At 51.6% G+C, this 25,231-nt stretch overlaps 1 protein-coding gene across 2 annotated transcripts; it reads right to left on the reverse strand.

Annotated features, from left to right (window-relative positions):
- Positions 1-9,556: 9,556 nt before the first annotated feature.
- LOC144677079 (uncharacterized) lies at positions 9,557-23,867 on the reverse strand. Of its 2 annotated transcripts, XM_078537342.1 has the most exons (5): positions 23,598-23,867; positions 16,764-16,906; positions 13,513-13,593; positions 12,046-12,148; positions 9,557-9,699 (listed from the first exon to the last, which is right to left on the reverse strand). In XM_078537342.1, exons 2-5 carry the CDS (start codon positions 16,896-16,898, stop codon positions 9,686-9,688), a joined length of 333 nt encoding a protein of 110 aa, XP_078393468.1. In that variant the 5' UTR covers positions 16,899-16,906; positions 23,598-23,867; the 3' UTR covers positions 9,557-9,685. The 2 variants fall into 2 exon arrangements, with proteins under 2 accessions (XP_078393468.1, XP_078393467.1); XM_078537341.1 differs by lacking the exon at positions 23,598-23,867 and having other exon boundaries at positions 16,764-17,140.
- Positions 23,868-25,231: the final 1,364 nt, after the last annotated feature.

Raw genomic sequence — 25,231 nt, forward strand, 5'->3', positions numbered from 1 at the left:
TGGCAGAGTGGGGAGGGGGGGGGTGCGACCCCTCGAAACCCTTTGCCTAGCGCTAAGATGGCGCTGTCAACTCTTTGAGGGTGGGGTGGTGGGGGGCACTGAAGGTCAGACAGGGAATTGACACTGGGGACCTGTCGGTGACGGTGTATGGAGGTCACATTCGCACAGTTTGGTTTTTTCAGGCGGGCGCCGAACGGGTAGAGATGGTGGAGAGGGCGAGGGTGAGGGAGGGAATGACCAAGCACCGTATCTGTAGATTTTGGCGGCGGGGGGGGGGTTTATTTTTCTCTCTTTTTCGTCCCCCCCGTCCTCCAACTCACCCCTACTACCCCGTGAACGAAATTCCCGTGTTCGGGAAGTCGAATCTGCCCTAGTATTTCCAGCCACTTCCGCCTCTTGTGGTCGATTAGCCGGCATGACCTGCAGAGAAGAGTTGCTCAGTATTTATGTTTGTTTTTTTTTTGTTTTATTTTTGTTAACTCTCTCTCTCTCTCTCTCTCTCTCTCGGTTGGGTGGTGAGGCTGGGGCTGCTGTCTGTCGTCAGGTTAACCCGCAGTTGCAACCCCCCCCATACCCCAGCCGATTCAATGGGAAGGTGAATCTCGAGCTGCCGTGCCTGTCCGCCCGGTGGTTCCACAGGGAGGCAGAGGCAAAGATGGAAAAGCGTGGCCTGGGTGGGTGGTGCCCCTCCACTTCCCCCTCCCTCTCGCTCTCCGCCGGTGTAGCACCAAGCCGCGCAGGCAGAGGTCTGAAGTCTAGTCACCTTGTCTGTGCAGCATTCGCTTACCCCACCCCGGCTAGGAGCCCCCACTCTGCTCAGGGAAGGCCAATCTCAATTGGTGACGTGCGGGAGAGGACATAAACGTCTGAGACTATAAATAGCAGGAGGCCCTTCAGCCCCTCCAGCCTGCTCTCCCCCCCCCCCGTTCAATAAGATCGTGGCTCAACTGATTTGTTCCTCAACTCCACTTTCCTGCTCGTCCCCCTCCCCATCACCCTCGACTCTCTCTCGTCGATCAGAAATCTGTCTAACTCGGCCTTGAATATATTCAGTGACCCGGCCCCCACTGCTCTCTGGGGGGGGAGAGAATTCCACAGACTGACCACCCTCTGAGAGAAGAAATTCCTCCTCGTCTCCGTCTTCAATGGGAGACCCCTCATTCTGAAACTGTGTCCCCCCTCCTCCCCTCGTTCTAGATTCCTCCCCACGAAGGGCGGGAAACATCCCCTCAGCATCCACCCTGTCAAACCCCCTCCCCCTCAGAATCTGATATGTTTCAATAAGATCACCTCTCATTCTTCTAAACTCCAATGGGTAGAGGCCCAACCTGCTCAACCTTTCCTCATCAGACAAACCCCCTTCATCCCAGGAATCGGCCGAGTGAACCTTCTCTGAACGGCTTCCGATGCGAGTCTGTCCCTCCTGAAGTAAGGGGACCAAAAACTGTCCACAGGGCCCCAGGAGCGGCCTCAACAATGCCCTGTATAGTTATAGCAAGACTTCCCCACTTTTATACTTCATCTCCCCCGCCCCTCACAAAAAAGGACATTTGCCTTCCTCATCACTCTGTACCTGCCTGTTGAACTCTCGAGATTCACGCACGAGGACACGCAGATCCCCCTTGTACCGCATGCTCAGCTGCGCAGCCCACCCTGCTACCCTCTTGGCCGAATAGCCCCACCCCTTTTCCACTCCGTGTTCTCAGACCCGAGCACAATGGGGAAGTGGGGGGTTTGGGGGGGCCTCCACTGGAGTGGGGGGGGAAAGCCCCTTGGGGCTGCTCTCCCCCCTCAGCGCGCTCTGTTGGCAAGAGGAGAGAGTAAAAGGCACGGCAGAGAAGCAGGCGCCTGTTGCCTGGCCTCTGGATGGGGTGGTTGGGCCGTGTCTTGGTGCCAAGAGGGGAGGAACTGGATCGGGTGTCGCCAGTCGATCACGTAAAGTGCCAACGTACCCGGAGGGGTGGTAGCTGTCACCGTCGGCGAGGAAGCTCTTGGGTGGGGGGGGTGGGTGGTCTCCAGTGACTCATCCTTCTCCCCCCCCCCACCCCCACCCCACACCAACTCTCTCAACCTTGACACACCCACTCGGCCATGAGCTCAGAAAAGAACCGGGCGTCTTCTCCACCCCCCACCTCCCCCCCGAAACACGCGCACCCACAAAAACCTGTCGTCACGGCCACCCTCACGCTGACGATGGTCTCCTCGGGGGGGGGATTCCCACCCCTTACGAGCGACGGAGGGGAGAAAACGGACTGCGGAGCGGGGACGGGACCAGAGCCTGTGAAATCCACGGGAGGGAAATGCCAGGGCTGTGGCACGTTCACATTGTTTTCCTGCCCTCGGGCCCGACTTGAAGCTCTGACCACAGAAGGCGATTTATTTAATTGTGGGGTCCCCGTCGACTGGTGCGTTCAGGTTCTCGGTCTTCCCTGGGGGTGGGGGTGGGGCGGGTGAGAGGTTTTCAATAAATGGATCAATGTTTCGATGCGTGGTGACTGCGTGTGTTTTGTGTCGGCGCCCGAGGGGTTAAAGCTGGGGGTTGGGGGTGTGGGTTATTTTGGGGTGTGTAGGTGGGGTGCAGATTTCGGGTTACTATCCGATCAGCCGTGACTTTTATTGAATGGTGGAGCAGGCTGGACATAAACTAGGAGCAGGAGTGGGCAGTTCAGCCCCTCGAGCCTTTCTCAATGGCCAATGGGTAGAGGCCCAACCTGCTCAACCTTTCCTCATCAGACAAACCCCCTTCATCCCAGGAATCGGCCGAGTGGACCTTCTCTGAACTGTTTGCGATGCGAGTATCTCCCTCCTTATATCCCGCTCGGCCACGTTAACACCCCTTCCTCGGCCAATCCAGTCCTGGTGTGGCATTCGAGCCCCGCCATTCATTACGATCGCGGCCGATCTCGTTTCGGCCTCGACTCCCAATTTCCCGCCCTCTTCCCGTCACCTTTCTTCCCCCGTAACCTGAATGGCCTACCCCCTGCTCCTTGTCCGTGTGTGACACGCCTCACCCGCCCTCTACTGCCTCCTGGTAGGGGAGCCCCTTCGGGGCGAAGAGGAGCAGGAATCAGGGAGAGCGCAGGCCGCAGCTTTGGCAAGTTCCCCCTCCTCCCACCCCCCCGTCACTTGGACAGGAAACGTGCAGCCGAACGCGGGCACCATTTATCCGCAGAATTTACAGCACAGAAACAGGCCATTCGGCCCAGCGGCTCCATGCGGCGTTTATGCTCCACACGAGCCTCCTTCCGTGCCCCCCCCTCTCCACAAGAATTAGGCCATTCGGCCCCTCGAGCCTGCTTCAGCCATTCAGTATGATCGCGGCTGATATAATTGTGGCCTCAACTCCACTTTCCTGCCAGTCCTGCCGCCCGCCCCCCCCAATAACCCTCGACTCCCTCGTCGATCAGAAATCTGTCTCACTCGGCCTTGAATATATTCAGTGACCCGGCCCCCACTGCTCTCTGGGGGGGAGAGAGAATTCCACAGACTGACCACCCTCTGAGAGAAGAAATTCCTCCTCATCTCTGTCTTCAATGGGAGGCCCCTCATTCTGAAACTGTGCCCCCCTCCCCTCGTTCTAGATTCCCCTCCACGAGGTGGGGAAACATCCTCTCAGCATCCACCCTGTCAAACCCCCTCCCCTCAGAATCTGATATGTTTCAATAAGATCACCTCTCATTCTTCTAAACTCCAATGGGTAGAGGCCCAACCTGCTCAACCTTTCCTCATCAGACAAACCCCCTTCGTCCCAGGAATCGGTCGAGTGAACCTTCTCTGAACGGCTTCCGATGCGAGTCTGTCCCTCCTGAAGTAAGGGGACCAGAACTGTCCACAGGGCCCCAGGAGCGGCCTCACCAACGCCCTGTCCAGTTGTAGCAAGACTTCCCCACTTTTATACTCCATCCCCCCCCTCGCAATAAAGGACATTTGCCTTCCTCATCACTCTCTGTAACTACCTGCTGAACTCTCGAGATTCACGCACGAGGACACCCAGAACCCCCTTGTACCGCATGCTCAGCTGCGCAGCCCACCTCGCTACCCTCCTGGCGGAATAGCACCTCCCCATCCCTTTTCCACTCCATGTTCTCAGACCCGAGCACAATGGGGAAGTGGGGGGTTGGGGGAGCCTCCACTGGGAGGGGAAGCCCCTTGGGGCTGCTCTTTCCCCCTCGGCGCGCTCCATTGTGAAGAGGAGAGAGTAAAAGGCACGGCGGAGAAGCAGGCGCCTGTTGCCTGGCCTCTGGGGGTGGTGGGTGGGCCGTGTCTTGGTGCCAAGAGGGGAGGAACAGTGTCGGGTGTCGCCAGTCAATCACGTAAAGTGCCAACGTACCCGGAGAGGTGGTAGCTGTCACCGTCGGCGAGGAAGCTCTTGGGTGGGGTGGGCTGGGGGGGTGGTCTCCAGTGACTCTTCCTTCTCCCTGCCCGTCCACCCCTCCCCACCAACACTCTCAACCTTGACACACCCACTCGGCCATGAGCTCAGAAAAGAACAGGGCATCTTCTCCACCCCCCACCTCCCCCCCGAAACATGCGCACCCACAAAAACGTGTCCACCCTCGCGGTGACAATGGTCTCCCCGGGGGGGGATCCCCACCCCTACGAGCGACGGAGGGGAGAAAACAGACTGCGGAGCGGGGATGGGACCAGAGCCTCTGAATCTACGGGAGGGAAATGCCAGGGCTGTGGCGCGTTCCCATTGTTTTCCTGCCCTCGGACCTGACTTGAAGCTCTGACCACAGAAGGCGATTTATTTAATTTTGGGGTCCCCGTCGACTGGTGCGTTCAGTTTTCGGTCTTCCCTGGGGGTGGGGGTGGGCGGGTGAGAGGTTTTCAATAAATGGATCAATGTTTCGATGTGTGGTGACTGCCTGCGTTTTGTGTCGGTGCCCGAGGGGTTGAAGCAAGGGAGTGGGGGGTGGGGGTGTGGGTTATTGGGGGGTGTGTAGGTGGGGTGCAGATTTCGGGTTACTATCCGATCAGCCGTGACTTTTATTGAATGGTGGAGCAGGCTGGACATAAACTAGGAGCAGGAGTGGGCAGTTCAGCCCCTCGAGCCTTTCTCAATGGCCAATGGGTAGAGGCCCAACCTGCTCAATCTTTCCTCTTAAGACAAACCCCCTTCATCCCAGGAATCGGCCGAGTGAACCTTCTCTGAACTGTTTGCAATGCGAGTATCTCCCTCCTTATATCCTGCTTGGCCACATTAACACCCCTTCCTCGGCCGTCAAGTCCTGGTGTGGCACTCAAGCCTAGAGCTTCTGGCTCAGAGTCAGGGAACCTCCCCACTGCAACGCTAGACCCCCTCTGGACCAAGCAGACAGAGGATTGAGAAGCAGAGGGCATCGAGGTGAATGGCAAAAGAAACAAAGAGGACATGGCAAAATAATGGGGGTTTTTTTTTGCACAGCGTGTGGTTAGTGCGCTGCCTAAGAGTGAGGCGGAGGCAGATTCAATCATAGTTTTCACAGAATCACACAGCGCAGAAGAGGCCCTTCGGCCCATCGAGTCTGCACCGACACGTGAGAAACACCTGACCTACCTACCCTAATCCCATTGACCAGCACTTGGCCCCATCGCCTTGAATGTTATGACGATGCCAAGTGCTCATCCAGGTACTATTTAAAGGATGTGAGGCAACCCGCCTCCACCACCCTCCCAGGCAGCGCATTGCAGACTGTCACCACCCTCTGGGTAAAAAGGTTTTTCCTCACATTTCCACCCCCCACCTGCTAAACCTCCTGCCCCTGACCTTGAACTTGTGGGGGACTGAAGAGGAACAGATATGCAGGGCGACGAGGAAAGGGAGGGGGAAATGGAACTGGCTCATTTTTACCTCTTGCCGAGGGGGCGACATGAACACAATGGCCCGAATGGCCTCCTTACGTGAAAGGACATGGCTCGCATTAGAGGCAGTTGAATATACTTATGAGGCCATAAGACGTAAGAGTAGAAGTAGGCCATTCGGCTCATCGAATCTGCTCTTCTCCTTTAAGATGCTCCTTTAAAACCTCTCTCGTTGACCTAAACTTTTTGATGACTTGTCCCAACAACTCATTATTCAGGTTGGTCAGTTAGGGTCCAATTACGCTCCAGTGATTTGCCTTGGGACTTTTCCCCTTGTGTTCAAAGGCTCTACTAAAATGCCAGTTGTTGTTGTAGTAGCCCATACCTCGAACGCAAGTTCAGTGAAGGTTTGCTGGGATGAAGGGGGTTTGTCTGATGAGGAAAGGTTGAGCAGGTTGGGCCTCTACCCATTGGAGTTTAGAAGAATGAGAGGTGATCTTATTGAAACATATCAGATTCTGAGGGGAGGGGGTTTGACAGGGTGGATGCTGAGGGGATGTTTCCCCACCTCGTGGGGGGAATCTAGAACGAGGGGAGGGGGCACAGTTTCAGAATGAGGGGTCTCCCATTGAAGACGGAGATGAGGAATTTCTTCTCTCAGAGGGTGGTCAGTCTGTGGAATTCTCTCCCCCCAGAGAGCAGTGGGGGCCGGGTCACTGAATATATTCAAGGCCGAGTGAGACAGGTTTCTGACCGTCGAGGGTTATCGGGGAAGGGGTGGGCAGGAAAGTGGAGTTGAGGCCGCAATCGGATCAGACATGATCTTATTTTTACTTTTTATTCATTCGTGGGACGTGCGAGTCGCTGGTCAGGCCAGCGTTTATTCCTCATCCCTAATTGCCCTTGAGGAGGAGGAGGAGGTGGTGGTGGTGGGCTGCCTTCTTGAACCGCTGCAGTCTGTGCAGGGTAGGTACATCGCAGTGCTGTTGAATGGGGGAGCAGGCTTGAGGGGGCTGAATGGTCATTTCCTGTTCCTAATTCTAATGATCTCGTGTGAGCGTTCTACGATTCTGACTGGAGGCCACCTGGTAACTCTTAATCGCTCGAGCTTCCCCCTCTTTCCCACCCCCCTCCTGTCCGCTTGATGCCTGCAAAGTGTGCGAGCTGTCGCCTGCACTGTAATTTGTTAAACGTGCAGGATTTGGAAATGGTGCAGCGATAGCCGTTCTACGGGATCAGCGCCTGAGTCCCCCAACATAGTGAGGGCAAAGAGGAGGACGCACCATTGGTCTTGCCCTATGCTTCGTCAAGGGGCAGTGAAGATTGAGCAGGTAAGTCCTGTGGACCTTGAGGACCCCGTGGACCAAATTAGTCAAATTCCAGTTTTTGATACAGAATTTCCACCCCTCGCAGCCACCCCCCCCCCCCCACCGTCCCAATAAACATTTTGGATGCCCAATGATGTGAGTGGGACCATGGTTCCCTTGCACTACCTCCCCTCCCCCACTACAGTCCAATTTCCTGTTGATTGTCTCAGTACAAGTGTAACACCTCACCACTCTCGCACCGTGTCCCTCACATAAAATAAAAGACTCTCTGGATGTGGGGAAGATGTTTCCATTAGTAGGAGAGACTAGGACCCGAGGGCACAGCCTCAGAGTAAAGGGAAGACCTTTTAGAACAGAGACGAGGAGAAACTTCTTTAGCCAGAGAGCGGTGAATCTATGGAATTCATTGCCACAGAAGGCTGTGGAGGCCAGGTCATTGAGTGTATTTAAGACCAAGATAGATAGGTTCTTGATTGGTAAGGGGATCAAAGGTCACGGGGAGAAGGCGGGAGAATTGGGTTGAGTAACTTATCAGCCATGATTGAATGGTGGAGCAGACTCGATGGGCCGAATGGCCTAATTTCTGCTCCTATGTCTTATGGTCTCATTTGTCTGGCACCTGACTCAATCTCAGGACGGTCCCAAAGCCTCCTTTACGGCCACTTTTGAAGCGTGCTCACTGTTTTATGGTAGGAAACGTGGCCAGCTGACTGGCTCACCGCCAAATCAGTTAAACAGGACCCCGCTGCAAGTTGACGCAAAGTCAAACCTAGCATTTCTACATTGGCCTCTCGCCACCTCAGCAGTGCCGATTTAAGTACTTTTGAAGTAACGCCGAAAAGAGAGAGACGTGTCGCCAAAGCCTTTAATCTTGCACTTATCGGGACAAATGCAAGAATGCCAAATTTCAGGCCATCGCCACAATTTATACTGTAGGAGGAATGGGTGATGATTGGTTGGCAAGTTGACTCTGATGGGCCAGCTGCACTCTGTTCATAATAGGTAAGAGTACAGACCTGTACTCAACCAGCCCACACGTGCAAAACTGAAAACAAAACATCTGCTGGGATGTGATTGGACAGCACTTGCTGAACAATCCTGAGTGTGCTAATAGTCGCACCAACAACCAATTTGAGGTAATCCGTCGAGCTCGTAATGTGGCTCGTTTACACTTGCTAGAAGTGACATACAAAGTTCATACAAAGGGACCTGCTCTCTGCAAACAAAAGGAATATGTTCAAGCCTTGCGCTTTTTAAAAAATTACCAGGGAGCTTGGGAAGCCTATAGTTCCCCGTTGCTTTCTCCATGGCAACGCCTCACCCAATCAGAGTTGACTTGCCGACCAATCAGCACCATTTTTCTCCTGTCGTATCAAAGGCATTCTTGTGTTTGTCCTGATGAGTGCAAGATGAGAAGCTTCAGCAACATGTCTCTCTTCTCAGCAATATTCAAGTTCTGTACTGCCAAGTGACTACTTTTGAAAGTGTTGATGGCAGTTGGAATGAAACAGGGCAACCAATTTGCGCACGGCAAGCTCACACAAACTGCAATCTGTTAATGGCCAGATAATCTGTGTAGAGTCATAAGAGTCTCAATGTGACAGAAAGGGGAGCCACTTGAAAGCTATCCAATTCGTTCCCCCACTCCCTTCTTCCCCTGTCGCCGTGTAAGTTTTACCCCCGCCCCCCCCCCTCCTTTTCAATTCCCTTTGGGAGGTTCTGTGGCGCAGTGGGTAGCGTCCCTGCCTCTGAGCTAGAAGGTCCAGGTTCGAGTCCCATACCAGGTGGCCGGAGAAGGCACGTTCGCAACGCAACTGAACGGTTCGATTCTCAAATCTGCAAGTCCTTCCAATATGCCTTGCAGTCGGCGGTGGGAGCGGGAGAGTCTGCTGGTGGGCTATACACAACGCAGAGTGGTGCTTCTCAAGCTACGCGTAGCCTCTGCCGACTGGCGGGCGGCCGCTTCCGAGAAACGCAAGCTACGGAAGCGGGACATAAGTGTCTATTTCGCCTGTCCGCCTCGTGCGTCCCTGGACGCAAGGAAGCCGCCTAAATCCAATTGCCTTTCGATAATCTCTACGTTCGCTTAGCCAACAAAGGAGGGTAACTCCCAGCAGTGGAAAATCGCTCGCGCGCTCAGCTTTTCTTGACTAAATGCACTAGGTGGTTAAAGTTTAAGTGCGCGCGCTGTACGATTGTGACCACACGCCCGGCCGCACCACAACTGCGCTTAACCGAGGTCCGAATTTCCCATTAGTCACATGGGGCTAGGGGCTAATGAGTTGGTGATTACCGGCTGAGGATCTCTATACCCCCCCCCACCTCTCCCCATGAAGATTGAACACTCGGGAGGGCAGTCTGCGGAACTCGTTCCCTAACGTGCGCCAGAGCCCGTGTGCTGCGGAGAACGGCGATCGAGAAAAACGAAACGGCTGCGGAGAAGTCTCTGATGGATTCGGTTTTATTTATTCATCGTGTACGAGCGGGGAGGAGGAGGAAGATGCATCGCGGCTGCAGTTCCCTGTTTCTGCTGCTCCGTTAAAAGCTCGGGCGATGCCTCGGGAGGAGGGAGTTCAGCTTTCCTGGCCTGAGTGGAGGGAACGAGAGCAAACTTAATCAAACGCACGGGAAGACGAGGAACCGTAGAATGTTACAGCGCGGAGGGAGGCCATTCGGTCCCTCGTGCCCCTGCTGGCTCTTTGCTAAAGTTATCCAACAATCTCACCCCCCCTACTACATCTCCCTGTAGCCCTGCAAATTGCCCCCCTCACCACCCCGTTTAGGTATTTATCCGAATCTTTTGAAAGTTACTGTTGAATCTGCTAAGGTGAAGATTTGAAACTGGGATCGAAATGGAACATACGAACTAGGAGCAGGAGTAGGGCCACTCGGCCCCTCCAGCCTGCTCCGCCACTCAATAAGGTCGTGGCCAAACTGATTGTAACCTCAACTCCACATTCCCGCCTAACGCCGCTAACCTTTCACCCCCTTGCTTATCAAGAATCTATCTAGCCCGGCCTTAAAAATATTCAAAGACTCTGCTTCCCACCGCCTTTTAAGGGAGAGAGTTCCAAAGATTCATGACCCTCAGAGAGAAAAATTTCTCCTCATCTCTGTGTTAAATAGGCGACCCCTTATTTTGTAAATAATGACCCTTCGTTCTAGATTTCCCCCACAAGAGGAAACATCCTCTCCACATCCACCCTGTCAAGACCCCTCAGGATCTTAAAGGTTTCAATCAAGTCGCCTCTTACTCTTCTAAACTCCAGCGGATACAAGCCTGGCCTGTCCAACCTTCCCTCATAGGACAACCCGCCCGCACCAGGTACTAGTTTAGCAAACCTTCTCTGAACTGCTAACGCATTAACATCCCTCCTTAACTAAGGTGGCCAATACTGTACATAGTACGCCAGATCTGGTCTCGCCAGTGTCCTGTACAACTGAAGCATAACCTCCCTCCTTTTAATAGAGACGGGTAAAACACAACTTGCATTTACACTCAGCCTTTTTAACACAGCAGAAACATCTCAACGAGCTTCCACGAGCATTATCAGACAAAAGCTGCATGTCGCTTTTTATTTCACGTTCTTTCACGGGATCGCTGGCCGGGCCCAGCATTTGTTGCCCATCCCTAATAGCCCCTCGAGAAGGTGGTGGTGAGCCGCCTCCATGAACCGCTGCAGTCCGTCGTCCATTACATGGTCCGTCAGGTGTTGGAACAGGTAAAGGGGAGCGCCTCAGGGGCAGAGTGTTTTGGGGATGAAATTCTAGAGTTTCGAGCCGAGGTAGCCTTCAGGAAGGAGATGAGCAAGAGGTCGGGGTTGAAGGAAATGCAGGGTTCGTTTGTAGGGCTGGAGGAGGTTGCAGGGAGAGGGAAGGGGTGGCGGATTTGAACATGGATGAGAATTTTTAAATCGTGGTGTTTTTTGGGGCTGAGAGCACATCGGAGGCAGTTTCTGTATCCAAGTTCACTGAATTGCTTGGAAGAGAAACGGGAGGTAGATAAAGGTCCTTTTTTTTTTATTCATTTGTCGCTGGCAAGGCCACATTTATTGCCCACCCCTAATTGCCCCTCGAGAAGGTGGTGGTGAGCCACCTTCTTGAGCCGCTGCAGTCCCGTGTGGTGCAGGTACGCCCACCGCGCTGTTAGGGAGGGAGTTCCAGGATTTGGACCCAGTGACAGTGAAGGAACAGCCGATATATTTCCAAGTCGGGATGGTGTGTGGGGCTCGGAGGGGAACTTGCAGGTGGTGGTGTTCCCCATGCGTCTGCTGCCCTTGTCCTTCTAGATGGTAGTGGTTGTGGGTTTGGAAGGTGCTGTCTGAGGAGCCTTGGCGAGTTGCTGTAGTGCATCTTGTAGATGGTACACACACTGCTGCCCCTGTGCGTCGGGGGTGGGGGGAGTGAATGTTTGTGGATAGGGTGCCGATCAAGCGGGGCTGCTTTGCCCTGGACGGTGTCGAGCTTCTTCAGTGTTGTTGGAGCTGCACTCATCCAGGCAAGTGGAGGGTATCCCATCACACTCCCGACTTGTGCCTTGTAGATGGTGGACAGGCTTTGGGGAGTCAGGAGGTGAGTTACCCTGTATTAAGACCCTCATGATCTTAATGCAGATTAATACAGAGTAACTCACCTCCCAACTCCCCAAAGCCTGCGCACCATCCAAGACAGACGAGTCTCGCGTCCTGTGAGACACGAGCAGAAGAAAGCAATTCCCAAATTTATTGCAGCTCATATTTTGCGCGTCATCTCCGGAGCCATTGTGGGAAGAAGGCGAAGGGGCCCCGCTATCTGCTGAGGCTTGCACACTGACTTGTGAGGTAGCGGAAGGCTGTGGAGCCTCATTGGAGCAACGCCTCCAAGAGCCGACGCCTGCGGGAGAGAAATCAGTCGGAAGAGGGAGGTCGGAGCAAGCGCGTGCTGTCGGACTCACCGTCTGATCCCAGGAGGCTGCTCAGGACCTGCATCAGCAGCTCCCCAAGCTGTTCGGAGTCCACCTTGCTCTTTGTCAGGCCCAGCTGTGAGGGCACCTCCACCTGAAACACATCCCACCATTAGCAGCACCAAAAGCATATGGAAAGCCTCGAAGGAACAGGACACATTCACGAAACAGTTAATGAAACGGCACAAGGTGTCGCGTAGGGAGTTCTTTACTGAGTTTGGGATTTCGGAGCAGGAATAGGCCGTTTGGCCCCTCGAGCCTGCTTCTCCCACCCCCCCCCCACCCCACCTATTCACTAAGACCGTGGCTGGTCTGACTACGGACTCAACTCCACTTTCCTGTCTGCCACCCCCCTCCCACAATCCTCGACCCCCCCTCGTCGATCAGAAATCTGTCTAACTCCCTGCACTGTAAAGATTCTGTAAATGCAGCCTTGAATATATTCAGTGACCCGGCCCCCACTGCTCTCTGGGGGGGAGAGAATTCCACAGACTGACCACCCTCTGAGAGAAGAAATTCCTCCTCATCTCCGTCTTCAATGGGAGACCCCTCATTCTGAAACTGTGCCCCCCTCCCCTCGTTCTAGATTCCCCTCCCACGAGGGGAGGGACACATCCCCTCAGCATCCACCCTGTCAAACCCCCTCCCCTCAGAATCTGATATGTTTCAATAAGATCACCTCTCATTCTTCTAAACTCCAATGGGTACAGGGCCCAACCTCTCTTCATAAGACAAACCCCCTTCATCCCAGGAATCTTGTCTGAACGGCTTCCAATGTGACTATATCCAACGATATTTCACTGATTTTTACATAGGATATATGACAGAGAAACATTTGGCCCTTCCAGTCCAGACTGATGTTTATGCTCCACATGACCCTCCTCCCATCTTCCTTCATTATAACCCTCTATTCCTTTCTCCTGCTGGTGTAGCTTCCCCTGAAATACATCAACACTATTCACCTCAGCAACTCCCTGGGAGCGGGAGTGAGTTCCACATCCTCCTCATTCCCTGGGTGAAGAAGTTGCTCCTGAATTCCCCCGATTGGATTTCTTGGGGACCGTCTCATATTGATGGCCTCTAGTTCCGTTCTTCCCCACAAGAGGAAGCACCCACTCTGTCTTCAGGCGATCAAAACCTTTCATCATTTTAAAGACCTCGATTCGGGTTAACCCCCCTCCCCAGCCTCTCGGACCCCAACTAGCCGCCTTTTTTTTTCCTCACGAGAACGGATCCCCAGCCTGTTGATCCTTCCCTGATTTTTGACGCCCACGCCTTTCTGGGATCATCCTTGCAAACCTTCTCCGCATCTTCTCCAGCGCCTCGACATCCTTTTTATAATATGGCCACCAGAACCGCGCTGCCCGCAGTGTGGTCTCACAGAGGTTTGCCCCCCTGTGTGCATGTTATGGGTGGATCACCGCGTTTTCACGCACAGGGGGTTGGGGGGGAACTCACCTGTGCAGCCGCAGAGTTGCTGTGCCCCTCCTCCATCTGTAGGGTCACGTCATCGTAGACCTGACGCTTTGAGCTGGGTTTCTGTGACAGAAGGGAAGGAGACCGTGAAACACCCGACTTCAGACTGCACCGTACAACTTTGTAAATCTTGCTGAAGAGGGTGACGTGTGGCCGGAAGCTTTTTGTCTCGCGCTCAGCAGGACAAACGCTAGAGTGCCAAATTTCAGACTCTCACAACAATTTATACTGCACAAGAAGAGAGTGCTGATTGGTTGGCAAGCTGACTCTGATTGGCCGAGGCGTTGCCAATGGAGAAAGCAAGGGGGAACTATCGGCTTCCCGCACTCCTGGGTAATTCAAAAAGGGGGCGAGGCTTGAACATATTCCTTTTGTTTGCAGAGGACGGGTCCCTGCTTATGAACATGTGTCACTTCTAGCGAGCATAAATGAGCCACATAACAAGCTCAACTGATTATCTTAAATTGGTTGTTGGTGTGACTATTGGCACACTCAGGATTGTTTGGTAAGTGCTGTCCAATCACAGAATCACTTCTAGCCAGTGGAAGTTTTGCTTTGGGTTTTGCAAACGTGGGCGGGTTGATTACGGTCTATGCTCTGCCTATTCTGGACAGCTGAAGGGACGTGCCATTTGATTTGATTAGCCAATCGCTGGAACGTACGTCCTATCCACCTGGAATCGCACCTTTGCCGAAATTCATACACCACATTGCTCAATTGAAACACAGAAGCATAGAAGATAGGAGCAGGAGTAGGTCATTCGGCCCTTCAAGCCTGCTCCGCCATTCCATATGATCTCAACGCCATATTCCTGCTCTCTCCCCATACCCCTTGAAGCCTTTCGAGTCCAGAAATCCATCGATTTCCTTCTTAAATGTATTCAGTGACTTGGCCTCCACAGCCTTCTGTGGTAGAGAATCCCACAGGTTCTCCACCCTCTGAGTGAAGAAGTTTCTCCTCATCTCAGTCCTAAATGGCCTACCCCGTATCCTGAGACTGTGACCCCTTGTTCTAGACCCCCTCCCAGCCCAGAGGAAACTTCATCCCTGCATCCAACCTGTCCAACTCTGTCAGAATTTTATACATTTCAGTGAGATCCCCTCTCATTCATCTGAACTCCAGGGAATACAGGGCCTAGTCGGCCCAATCTCTCCTCAAACGACAATCCTGCCATCCCAGGAATCAGTCTGGTGAACCCTCGCTGCACTCCCTCTATGGCAAGTACATCCTTTCTTAGGTAAGGAGACCAAAAATGCACGCCGTACTCCAGGTGTGGTCTCACCAAGGCCTTGTATAACTGCATTAAGACATCCTTGCTCCTGTACTCAAGTCCTCTCACAACGAAGGCCAATGTACCATTTGCCTTCTCAACTGCTTGCTGCACTTGCATGCTTGCTCTCAGTGATTGGTGTATAAGGACACCCAGGTCCCTTTGTTCATCAACATTTTCCCAATCTATCGCCATTTAAATTGTGTGGTAGGCAGAACCTCTTTGTGGACTGACGGGCGTGTCCTGTTAGTGGAAAATATCGCTCGTGTAGCCACTGCATGGTAGCAGCGTGAAGCGGCTTACAACGCGAACGGTATCTTGTGATCCTCGGAAATTTGGAACTCTTGCATTTGTCCTGATGAGCCCATGCCCCCTTTTTCAGCAATAGTCAAGTCCTGTACTACCAAACTGAGTGGGGGGGGGGATATTCCAAGAAGGAAACGAGGGGGGTCAAACGCCAAGATTGTTCGGGCTGCTCGTCTGAGGTGGGAACCGCAAGGCAAGGGGCAGCAATTTAAGAGTTTAAGGGAGAGGACAGCAAGGAGGGGGGTGAGCGAAAGCTTGGTCCAAGAAGTTGGTTTTTAAGGAGGATCTTGAAGGAGATTTCAGAATGTGGGGTCTAGAGCTGCTCAGGGGAGTCAAGGGGGGTGGTTTGTGAAGGAAAGGGCTTGGTAAGCTGGACAAAAGTTCAGAACCAGAGAAGAAAGAACTGAAGGAGCCAATTTGTGCACGGCAAGATCCCACAAACAGCAATGAGATAAACTTTTTAAAAATTCATTCATGGGATGTGGGCGTCGCTGGCTGGGCCCAGCATTTATTGCCCATCCCTAGTTGCCTTTGAGAAGGTGATGGTGAGCTGCCTTCTTGAACTGCTGCAGTCCCTGTGGTGTAGGGACACCCACCGCGCTGTTAGGGAGGGAGTTCCAGGATTTTGACCCAGTGACAGTGAAGGAATGGCCGATATATTTCCAAGTCGAGATGGTGTGTGGAGCTCGGAGGGGAACTTCCAGGTGGTGGTGTTCTCATCTGTCTGCTGCCCTTGTCCTTCTAGGTGGTAGAGGTGGTGGGTTTGGGCGGCGCTGTCGAAGGAGCCTTGGCGAATTGCTGCAGTGCATCTTGTCGATGGTACACACACTGCTGCCCCTGTGCGTCGGTGGTGGAGGGAGTGAATGTTTGTGGATGGAGTGCCCATCAAGCGGGGCTGCTTTGTCCTGGACGGTGTCGAGCTTCTTGAGTGTTGTGGGAGCCGCACTCACCCAGGCAAGTGGGGAGTATCCCCATCACACTCCTGACTTGTGCCTTGTAGATGGTGGACAGGCTTTGGGGAGTCAGGAGATGAGTTAGTCACTGCAGGATTCCCAGCCTCTGACCTGCTCTTGTAGCCACAGCATTTATATGGCTGGGTCCAGTTCAGTTTCTGGTCAATGGTAACCCCCAGGGATGTTGATAGTGGGGGGGGATTCAGCGATGGTAATGATGGTGAATGTTAAGGGGCTGATGGTTGGATTCTCTCTAGTTGAAGGCAAATTGTTTTTAAGTGATGGTTGAGAGATATATATTGCCCCCAGGACACCGTGCTGGGACTCTCCCTCCCAACCCCAACTACCTCTTCAAGATGGTGCCCGTGAGATCTAACAGGGAACCCCCCACCCCCCCAACCCCCACAAGAGGGCAGGTGGGAGGTGGGGGAAAGAGGGAAGGTTCACAATTCCACAGCCGTTGGACGCCCTTAAGCCATTCGCAGCCGATAGTACTCACTGCCGGCGTGGGGCAGGGATGGAGGCAACCAATTTGCGCGCAGGAAGCTCCCACAGCCGACGAGGAGTCCCCTCGCTCCTGGACAGGAAATGAGACCTGGCTCCCGGAGACGGAGGGCATACGCTCCCCCGCCACCTACTTTGACCACCCCGGGAGCGCTGGGCCGAGCTGGCGCCGCCCCACCTGCCGTCGCCACGGCACTCACCGGCGCGTTGCCGCTGCGGTTGCTGCTCTTCTCCTTGGGCCTCGGGTGGAAGCTCACGCCGGCCTCGACCTCGGCCGCGAGCGCGACCAGGAGCACCGCGGCGACCATGGCCAGGAGCAGCGGCTTGGTCTTCATCGCCGGACCTGGGAGGCGGAGCAAGGGAAAATGTGTTAGCCCGTGTGGCCCCTTGCGACAGCCCCTCATCTCCCCCCCTCCCCCCACCGCGTGGGCAGCAACACCCAACCAATAAACCCCGTCGCTTCTCCAGTGCCTTTCGCCACCTCCGGACCGACCGAAAGCACCTGACGGCCGAGGATTTTTTTCCCCGCAGTGTGGTCACTTCTTGTGACGTCGGAAACTCAGCAGCCAGTTCACACACAGGAAGATCCCACAAACGGACAATGTGATGAGAGACCCAGATCATCCGTTGGCTGAGGGATAAATATTGTCCCAAGGACGCCGGGGGGGTGGGGAGGGGGGAACAACCACAAGGCACCACCCCCACCCCCATCGCCTGCCCCAGGGTCACTTGCAAAAGTGATTCTTCAAATAAGTGACCTTGCTGTTTATCCAAGTCACTCCCGACTAAATGTTATTCTATTTATAAACCCCACCGAACCCCTCGATTAGATTCCAGTCTGTAACTCACTCCCGGGTATCTGTTATTCTATATATAAACCCCCCCCGAACCCCTCGATTAGATTCCAGTCTGTAACTCACTCCCGGGTATCTGTTATTCTATATATAAACCCCCCGAGCCCCTCGATTAGATTCCAGTCTGTAACTCACTCCCGGGTATCTGTTATTCTATATATAAACCCCCCCGAACCCCTCGATTAGATTCCAGTCTGTAACTCACTCCCGGGTATCTGTTATTCTATATATAAACCCCCCCCGAACCCCTCGATTAGATTCCAGTCTGTAACTCACTCCCGGGTATCTGTTATTCCATATATAAACCACCCCGAACCCCTCGATTAGATTCCAGTCTGTAACTCACTCCCGGGTATCTGTTATTCTATTTATAAACCACCCCGAACCCCTCGATTAGATTCCAGTCTGTAACTCACTCCCGGGTATCTGTTATTCTATATATAAACCCCACCGAACCCCTCGATTAGATTCCAGTCTGTAACTCACTCCCGGGTATCTGTTATTCTATATATAAACCCCCGAACCCCTCGATTAGATTCCAGTCTGTAACTCACTCCCGGGTATCTGTTATTCTATATATAAACCCCCCGAACCCCTCGATTAGATTCCAGTCTGTAACTCACTCCCGGGTATCTGTTCTTCTATATATAAACCCCCCGAACCCCTCGATTAGAGTCCAGTCTGTAACTCACTCCCGGGTATCTGTTATTCTATATATAAACCCCCCCGAACCCCTCGATTAGATTCCAGTCTGTAACTCACTCCCGAGTATCTGTTATTCTATATATAAACCCCCCCGAACCCCTCGATTAGATTCTAGTCTGTAACTCACTCCCGGGTATCTGTTATTCTATATATAAACCCCCCCCCCCCGAACCCCTCGATTAGATTCCAGTCTGTAACTCACTCCCGGGTATCTGTTATTCTATATATAAACCCCCCGAACTCCTCGATTAGATTCCAGTCTGTAACTCACTCCCGGGTATCTGTTATTCTATATATAAACCCCCCCCGAACCCCTCGATTAGATTCCAGTCTGTAACTCACTCCCGGGTATCTGTTATTCTATATATAAACCCCCCCGAACTCCTCGATTAGATTCCAGTCTGTAACTCACTCCCGGGTATCTGATATTCTATATATAAACCCCCCCCGAACCCCTCGATTAGATTCCAGTCTGTAACTCACTCCCGGGTATCTGTTATTCTATATATAAACCCCCCCCGAACCCCTCGATTAGATTCCAGTCTGTAACTCACTCCCGGGTATCTGTTATTCTATATATAAACCCCACCGAACCCCTCGATTAGATTCCAGTCTGTAACTCACTCCCGGGTATCTGATATTCTATATATAAACGCCCCGAACCCCTCGATTAGATTCCAGTCTGTAACTCACTCCCGGGTATCTGTTATTCTATATATAAACCCCCCCGAACCCCTCGATTAGATTCCAGTCTGTAACTCACTGCCGGGAATTTGTTATTCTATATATAAACCCCCCCGAACCCCTCGATTAGATTCCAGTCTGTAACTCAGTCCCGGGTATCTGTTATTCTATATATAAACCACCCCGAACCCCTCGATTAGATTCCAGTCTGTAACTCAGTCCCGGGTATCTGTTATTCTATATATAAACCCCCCGAACCCCTCGATTAGATTCCAGTCTGTAACTCACTCCCGGGTATCTGTTATTCTATATATAAACCCCCCGAACCCCTCGATTAGAGTCCAGTCTGTAACTCACTCCCGGGTATCTGTTCTTCTATATATAAACCCCCCGAACCCCTCGATTAGATTCCAGTCTGTAACTCTCTCCCGGGTATCTGTTATTCTACATATAAACCCCCCCGAACCCCTCGATTAGATTCCAGTCTGTAACTCACTCCCGAGTATCTGTTATTCTATATATAAACCCCCCCGAACCCCTCGATTAGATTCCAGTCTGTAACTCACTCCCGGGTATCTGTTATTCTATATATAAACCACCCCCGAACCCCTCGATTAGATTCCAGTCTGTAACTCACTCCCGGGTATCTGTTATTCTATATATAAACCCCCCCGAACCCCTCGATTAGATTCCAGTCTGTAACTCACTCCCGGGTATCTGTTATTCTATATATAAACCACCCCGAACCCCTCGATTAGATTCCAGACTGTAACTCACTCCCGGGTATCTGTTATTCTATATATAAACCCCCCCGAACCCCTCGATTAGATTCCAGTCTGTAACTCACTCCCGGGTATCTGTTATTCTATATATAAACCACCCCGAACCCCTCGATTAGATTCCAGTCTGTAACTCACTCCCGGGTATCTGTTATTCTATATATAAACCCCCCCGAACCCCTCGATTAGATTCCAGTCTGTAACTCACTCCCGGGTATCTGTTATTCTATATATAAACCCCCCCCGAACCCCTCGATTAGATTCCAGTCTGTAACTCACTCCCGGGTATCTGTTATTCTATATATAAACCCCCCCCGAACCCCTCGATTAGATTCCAGTCTGTAACTCACTCCCGGGTATCTGTTATTCTATATATAAACCACCCGAACCCCTCGATTAGATTCCAGTCTGTAACTCACTCCCGGGTATCTGTTATTCTATATATAAACCCCCCCGAACCCCTCGATTAGATTCCAGTCTGTAACTCACTCCCGGGTATCTGTTATTCTATATATAAACCCCCCCCGAACCCCTCGATTAGATTCCAGTCTGTAACTCACTCCCGGGTATCTGTTATTCTATATATAAACCCCCCCGAACCCCTCGATTAGATTCCAGTCTGTAACTCACTCCCGGGTATCTGTTATTCTATTTATAAACCCCCCCCGAACCCCTCGATTAGATTCCAGTCTGTAACTCACTCCCGGGTATCTGTTATTCTATATATAAACCCCCCGAACCCCTCGATTAGATTCCAGTCTGTAACTCACTCCCGGGTATCTGTTATTCTATATATAAACCCCACCGAACCCCTCGATTAGATTCCAGTCTGTAACTCACTCCCGGGTATCTGTTATTCTATATATAAACCCCCGAACCCCTCGATTAGATTCCAGTCTGTAACTCACTCCCGGGTATCTGTTATTCTATATATAAACCCCCCGAACCCCTCGATTAGATTCCAGTCTGTAACTCACTCCCGGGTATCTGTTCTTCTATATATAAACCCCCCGAACCCCTCGATTAGAGTCCAGTCTGTAACTCACTCCCGGGTATCTGTTATTCTATATATAAACCCCCCCGAACCCCTCGATTAGATTCCAGTCTGTAACTCACTCCCGAGTATCTGTTATTCTATATATAAACCTCCCCGAACCCCTCGATTAGATTCCAGTCTGTAACTCACTCCCGGGTATCTGTTATTCTATATATAAACCCCCCCCCCCCGAACCCCTCGATTAGATTCCAGTCTGTAACTCACTCCCGGGTATCTGATATTCTATATATAAACCCCCCCGAACCCCTCGATTAGATTCTAGTCTGTAACTCACTCCCGGGTATCTGTTATTCTATATATAAACCCCCCCCCCCCGAACCCCTCGATTAGATTCCAGTCTGTAACTCACTCCCGGGTATCTGTTATTCTATATATAAACCCCCCCGAACTCCTCGATTAGATTCCAGTCTGTAACTCACTCCCGGGTATCTGTTATTCTATATATAAACCACCCCGAACCCCTCGATTAGATTCCAGTCTGTAACTCACTCCCGGGTATCTGTTATTCTATATATAAACCCCCCCCGAACCCCTCGATTAGATTCCAGTCTGTAACTCACTCCCGGGTATCTGTTATTCTATATATAAACCCCCCCCGAACCCCTCGATTAGATTCCAGTCTGTAACTCACTCCCGGGTATCTGTTATTCTATATATAAACCCCACCGAACCCCTCGATTAGATTCCAGTCTGTAACTCACTCCCGGGTATCTGATATTCTATATATAAACGCCCCGAACCCCTCGATTAGATTCCAGTCTGTAACTCACTCCCGGGTATCTGTTATTCTATATATAAACCCCCCCGAACCCCTCGATTAGATTCCAGTCTGTAACTCACTGCCGGGAATTTGTTATTCTATATATAAACCCCCCCGAACCCCTCGATTAGATTCCAGTCTCTAACTCACTCCCGGGTATCTGTTATTCTATATATAAACCACCCCGAACCCCTCGATTAGATTCCAGTCTGTAACTCACTCCCGGGTATCTGTTATTCTATATATAAACCACCCCGAACCCCTCGATTAGATTCCAGTCTGTAACTCAGTCCCGGGTATCTGTTATTCTATATATAAACCCCCCGAACCCCTCGATTAGATTCCAGTCTGTAACTCACTCCCGGGTATCTGTTATTCTATATATAAACCCCCCGAACCCCTCGATTAGAGTCCAGTCTGTAACTCACTCCCGGGTATCTGTTCTTCTATATATAAACCCCCCGAACCCCTCGATTAGATTCCAGTCTGTAACTCTCTCCCGGGTATCTGTTATTCTACATATAAACCCCCCCGAACCCCTCGATTAGATTCCAGTCTGTAACTCACTCCCGAGTATCTGTTATTCTATATATAAACCCCCCCGAACCCCTCGATTAGATTCCAGTCTGTAACTCACTCCCGGGTATCTGTTATTCTATATATAAACCACCCCCGAACCCCTCGATTAGATTCCAGTCTGTAACTCACTCCCGGGTATCTGTTATTCTATATATAAACCCCCCCGAACCCCTCGATTAGATTCCAGTCTGTAACTCACTCCCGGGTATCTGTTATTCTATATATAAACCACCCCGAACCCCTCGATTAGATTCCAGACTGTAACTCACTCCCGGGTATCTGTTATTCTATATATAAACCCCCCCGAACCCCTCGATTAGATTCCAGTCTGTAACTCACTCCCGGGTATCTGTTATTCTATATATAAACCACCCCGAACCCCTCGATTAGATTCCAGTCTGTAACTCACTCCCGGGTATCTGTTATTCTATATATAAACCACCCCGAACCCCTCAATTAGATTCCAGTATATAACTCACACTGCCGGGAATTTGTTATTCTATATATAAACCCCCCCGAACCCCTCGATTAGATTCCAGTCTGTAACTCACTCCCAAATATCTGTTATTCTATATATAAACCCCCGAACCCCTCGATTAGATTCCAGTCTGTAACTCACTCCTGGGTATCTGTTATTCTATATATAAACCCCCGAACCCCCCAGTTAGATTCCAGTCTGTAACTCACTCCCGGGTATCTGTTATTCTATATATAAACCACCCTGAACCCCTCGATTAGATTCCAGTCTGTAACTCACTCCCGGGTATCTGTTATTCTATATATAAACCACTCCCCCGAACCCCTCGATTAGATTCCAGTCTGTAACTCACTCCTGGGTATCTGTTATTCTATATATAAACCACCCTGAACCCCTCGATTAGATTCCAGTCTGTAACTCACTCCCGGGTATCTGTTATTCTATATATAAACCCCACCGAACCCCTCGATTAGATTCCAGTCTGTAACTCACTCCCGGGTATCTGTTATTCTATATATAAACCCCCCCGAACCCCTCGATTAGATTCCAGTCTGTAACTCACTCCCGGGTATCTGTTATTCTATATATAAACCCCCCCGAACCCCTCGATTAGATTCCAGTCTGTAACTCACTCCTGGGTATCTGTTATTCTATATATAAACCCCCGAACCCCCCAGTTAGATTCCAGTCTGTAACTCACTCCCGGGTATCTGTTATTCTATATATAAACCACCCTGAACCCCTCGATTAGATTCCAGTCTGTAACTCACTCCTGGGTATCTGTTATTCTATATATAAACCACTCCCCCGAACCCCTCGATTAGATTCCAGTCTGTAACTCACTCCTGGGTATCTGTTATTCTATATATAAACCACCCTGAACCCCTCGATTAGATTCCAGTCTGTAACTCACTCCCGGGTATCTGTTATTCTATATATAAACCCCACCGAACCCCTCGATTAGATTCCAGTCTGTAACTCACTCCCGGGTATCTGTTATTCTATATATAAACCCCCCCGAACCCCTCGATTAGATTCCAGTCTGTAACTCACTACCCGGAGTATCTGTTGTGTAGTATCTAAACTGATGAATTCCCTCTGCTGGTGCCCGGAGCCCACACTTTCGAATGAAACTCACCAGAACAGGGAACAGGAACCGATGTCTGACTGTCTTATCGTTCTCCCTTCTGAGGAGGGCAGGGCTGTGCACGGCAAGTGTAACCGGCCTCACTTTGCGGAGAAAGACCACTCTTCACCCGTCAGCTCCGTGCTGGGCTTGACAGGAAAGAATTGCCGTGCCGGGAGTTTGACTGGAGTGAGCGCCGTGCGGTATTTGTACCCCGTTGTTAACGGTGGGTTCTAATCTTATCTTCAAATCCAAGGACTGTACACAGGCAAGAGTGGAATCTGTGGACCATTTGCGTTTGAGACCTGACATAGCGACAGCACTCAGCAACAACACTGATTGTGGGGAGTTTGTTTTATGTAGCCTGGGCGAGGTGGGTCGTGGGGAACTGTCGGCGGGGGGTGGGGGCATTGCTGGTTTTCAGAGGCTGTGTTTGCACATGCTTCACTGGGCAGGCACAGCTGTTTGTCTACACTTAGCGTTCCCTGGGTGGTGAGATATGCCAGGCTGTTTTGCAGTTGGAGTGCCGGAACATGTGGAACGTGTTTTGGTTGGAGGGGAGGCGTTTGCTGATGGGGTTTGTGTTACCGGCGTCGTTTGTCTGTGTTGCGTTGGTGTGAGTGAACGCATGTGTGTGAGGGTGTGAGTGTGTGAGAGTGAATGTGTGTAAGTGTGTGTGTGTATCTGAGTGTGTGTCTGTGTTAAGTGTGGGTGTGAGAGTCAGTGTGTGTAAGAGAGAGAGTGTGTGTGTAAAAGTGTGTATGTGTGTGTGTGTGACTGAGAGTGTGTGTGTACGTGAATGTATGTCAGTGTGAGAGAGTGAGTGTGTGTGTTTGTGTGAGTGCGAGTGTGAGTGTGAGTACATGTGTGAGCATGTGTGAGTGATAGTGTGTGTGTAAAGGAATGTGTGTGACAAAGCGATTGTGTGCGTGAGTGTGTGTGAGTGCATGTGTGAATATGTGTCTGTGTGTGTGTGAGTGTATGTGTGAATGTGTGTGAGAGTACATGTGACTGTGTGTGTGTGAATGTATGTGTGTGTGTAAAAGAGTGTGTGTGTGACTGAGGGCGACTGTGTGTGTGTGTGAATGTATGTGTGTGTGTAAAAGTGTGTGTGTGACTGACAGCGACGGTGTATCTAAGTGTGCGTATGTGAATGTGTGTCTGTGAGAGGGTGTGCGAGAGTGCATATGTGTGTGTGTGTGAGTACATGTGACTGTGTGTGTGTGTGTGAATGTGAATGTAAGTGTGTGTGTAAAAGAGTGTGTGTGTGACTGAGAGCGACTGTGTGTGTGTGAATGTGCATATGTGAATGTGTGTGAGAGTGTGTGTGTGAGTGTGGGGGTGTGTGTGAGAGTGAGTGTGGGGGTGTGTGTGAGAGTGAGAGTGTGGGTGTGTGTGAGAGTGGGTGTGGGTGTGTGTGTGAGAGTGTGGGGGTGTGTGTGTGAGTGAGTGTGGGGGTGTGTGTGTGAGTGAGTGTGGGGGTGTGAGTGAGAGAGGGGGTGTGTGTGAGAGTGTGTGTGTGTGTGAGAGTGGGTGTGGGGGTGTGTGTGAGAGTGAGTGTGTGTGTGAGAGTGAGTGTGGGTGTGTGTGTGAGAGTGGGGGTGTGTGTGAGAGTGGGTGTGGGGGTGTGTGTGAGAGTGGGTGTG

This window comes from Cetorhinus maximus, unplaced genomic scaffold (assembly GCF_964194155.1).
Source record: "Cetorhinus maximus unplaced genomic scaffold, sCetMax3.hap1.1 HAP1_SCAFFOLD_2221, whole genome shotgun sequence".
Lineage (NCBI taxonomy): Eukaryota > Metazoa > Chordata > Chondrichthyes > Lamniformes > Cetorhinidae > Cetorhinus > Cetorhinus maximus.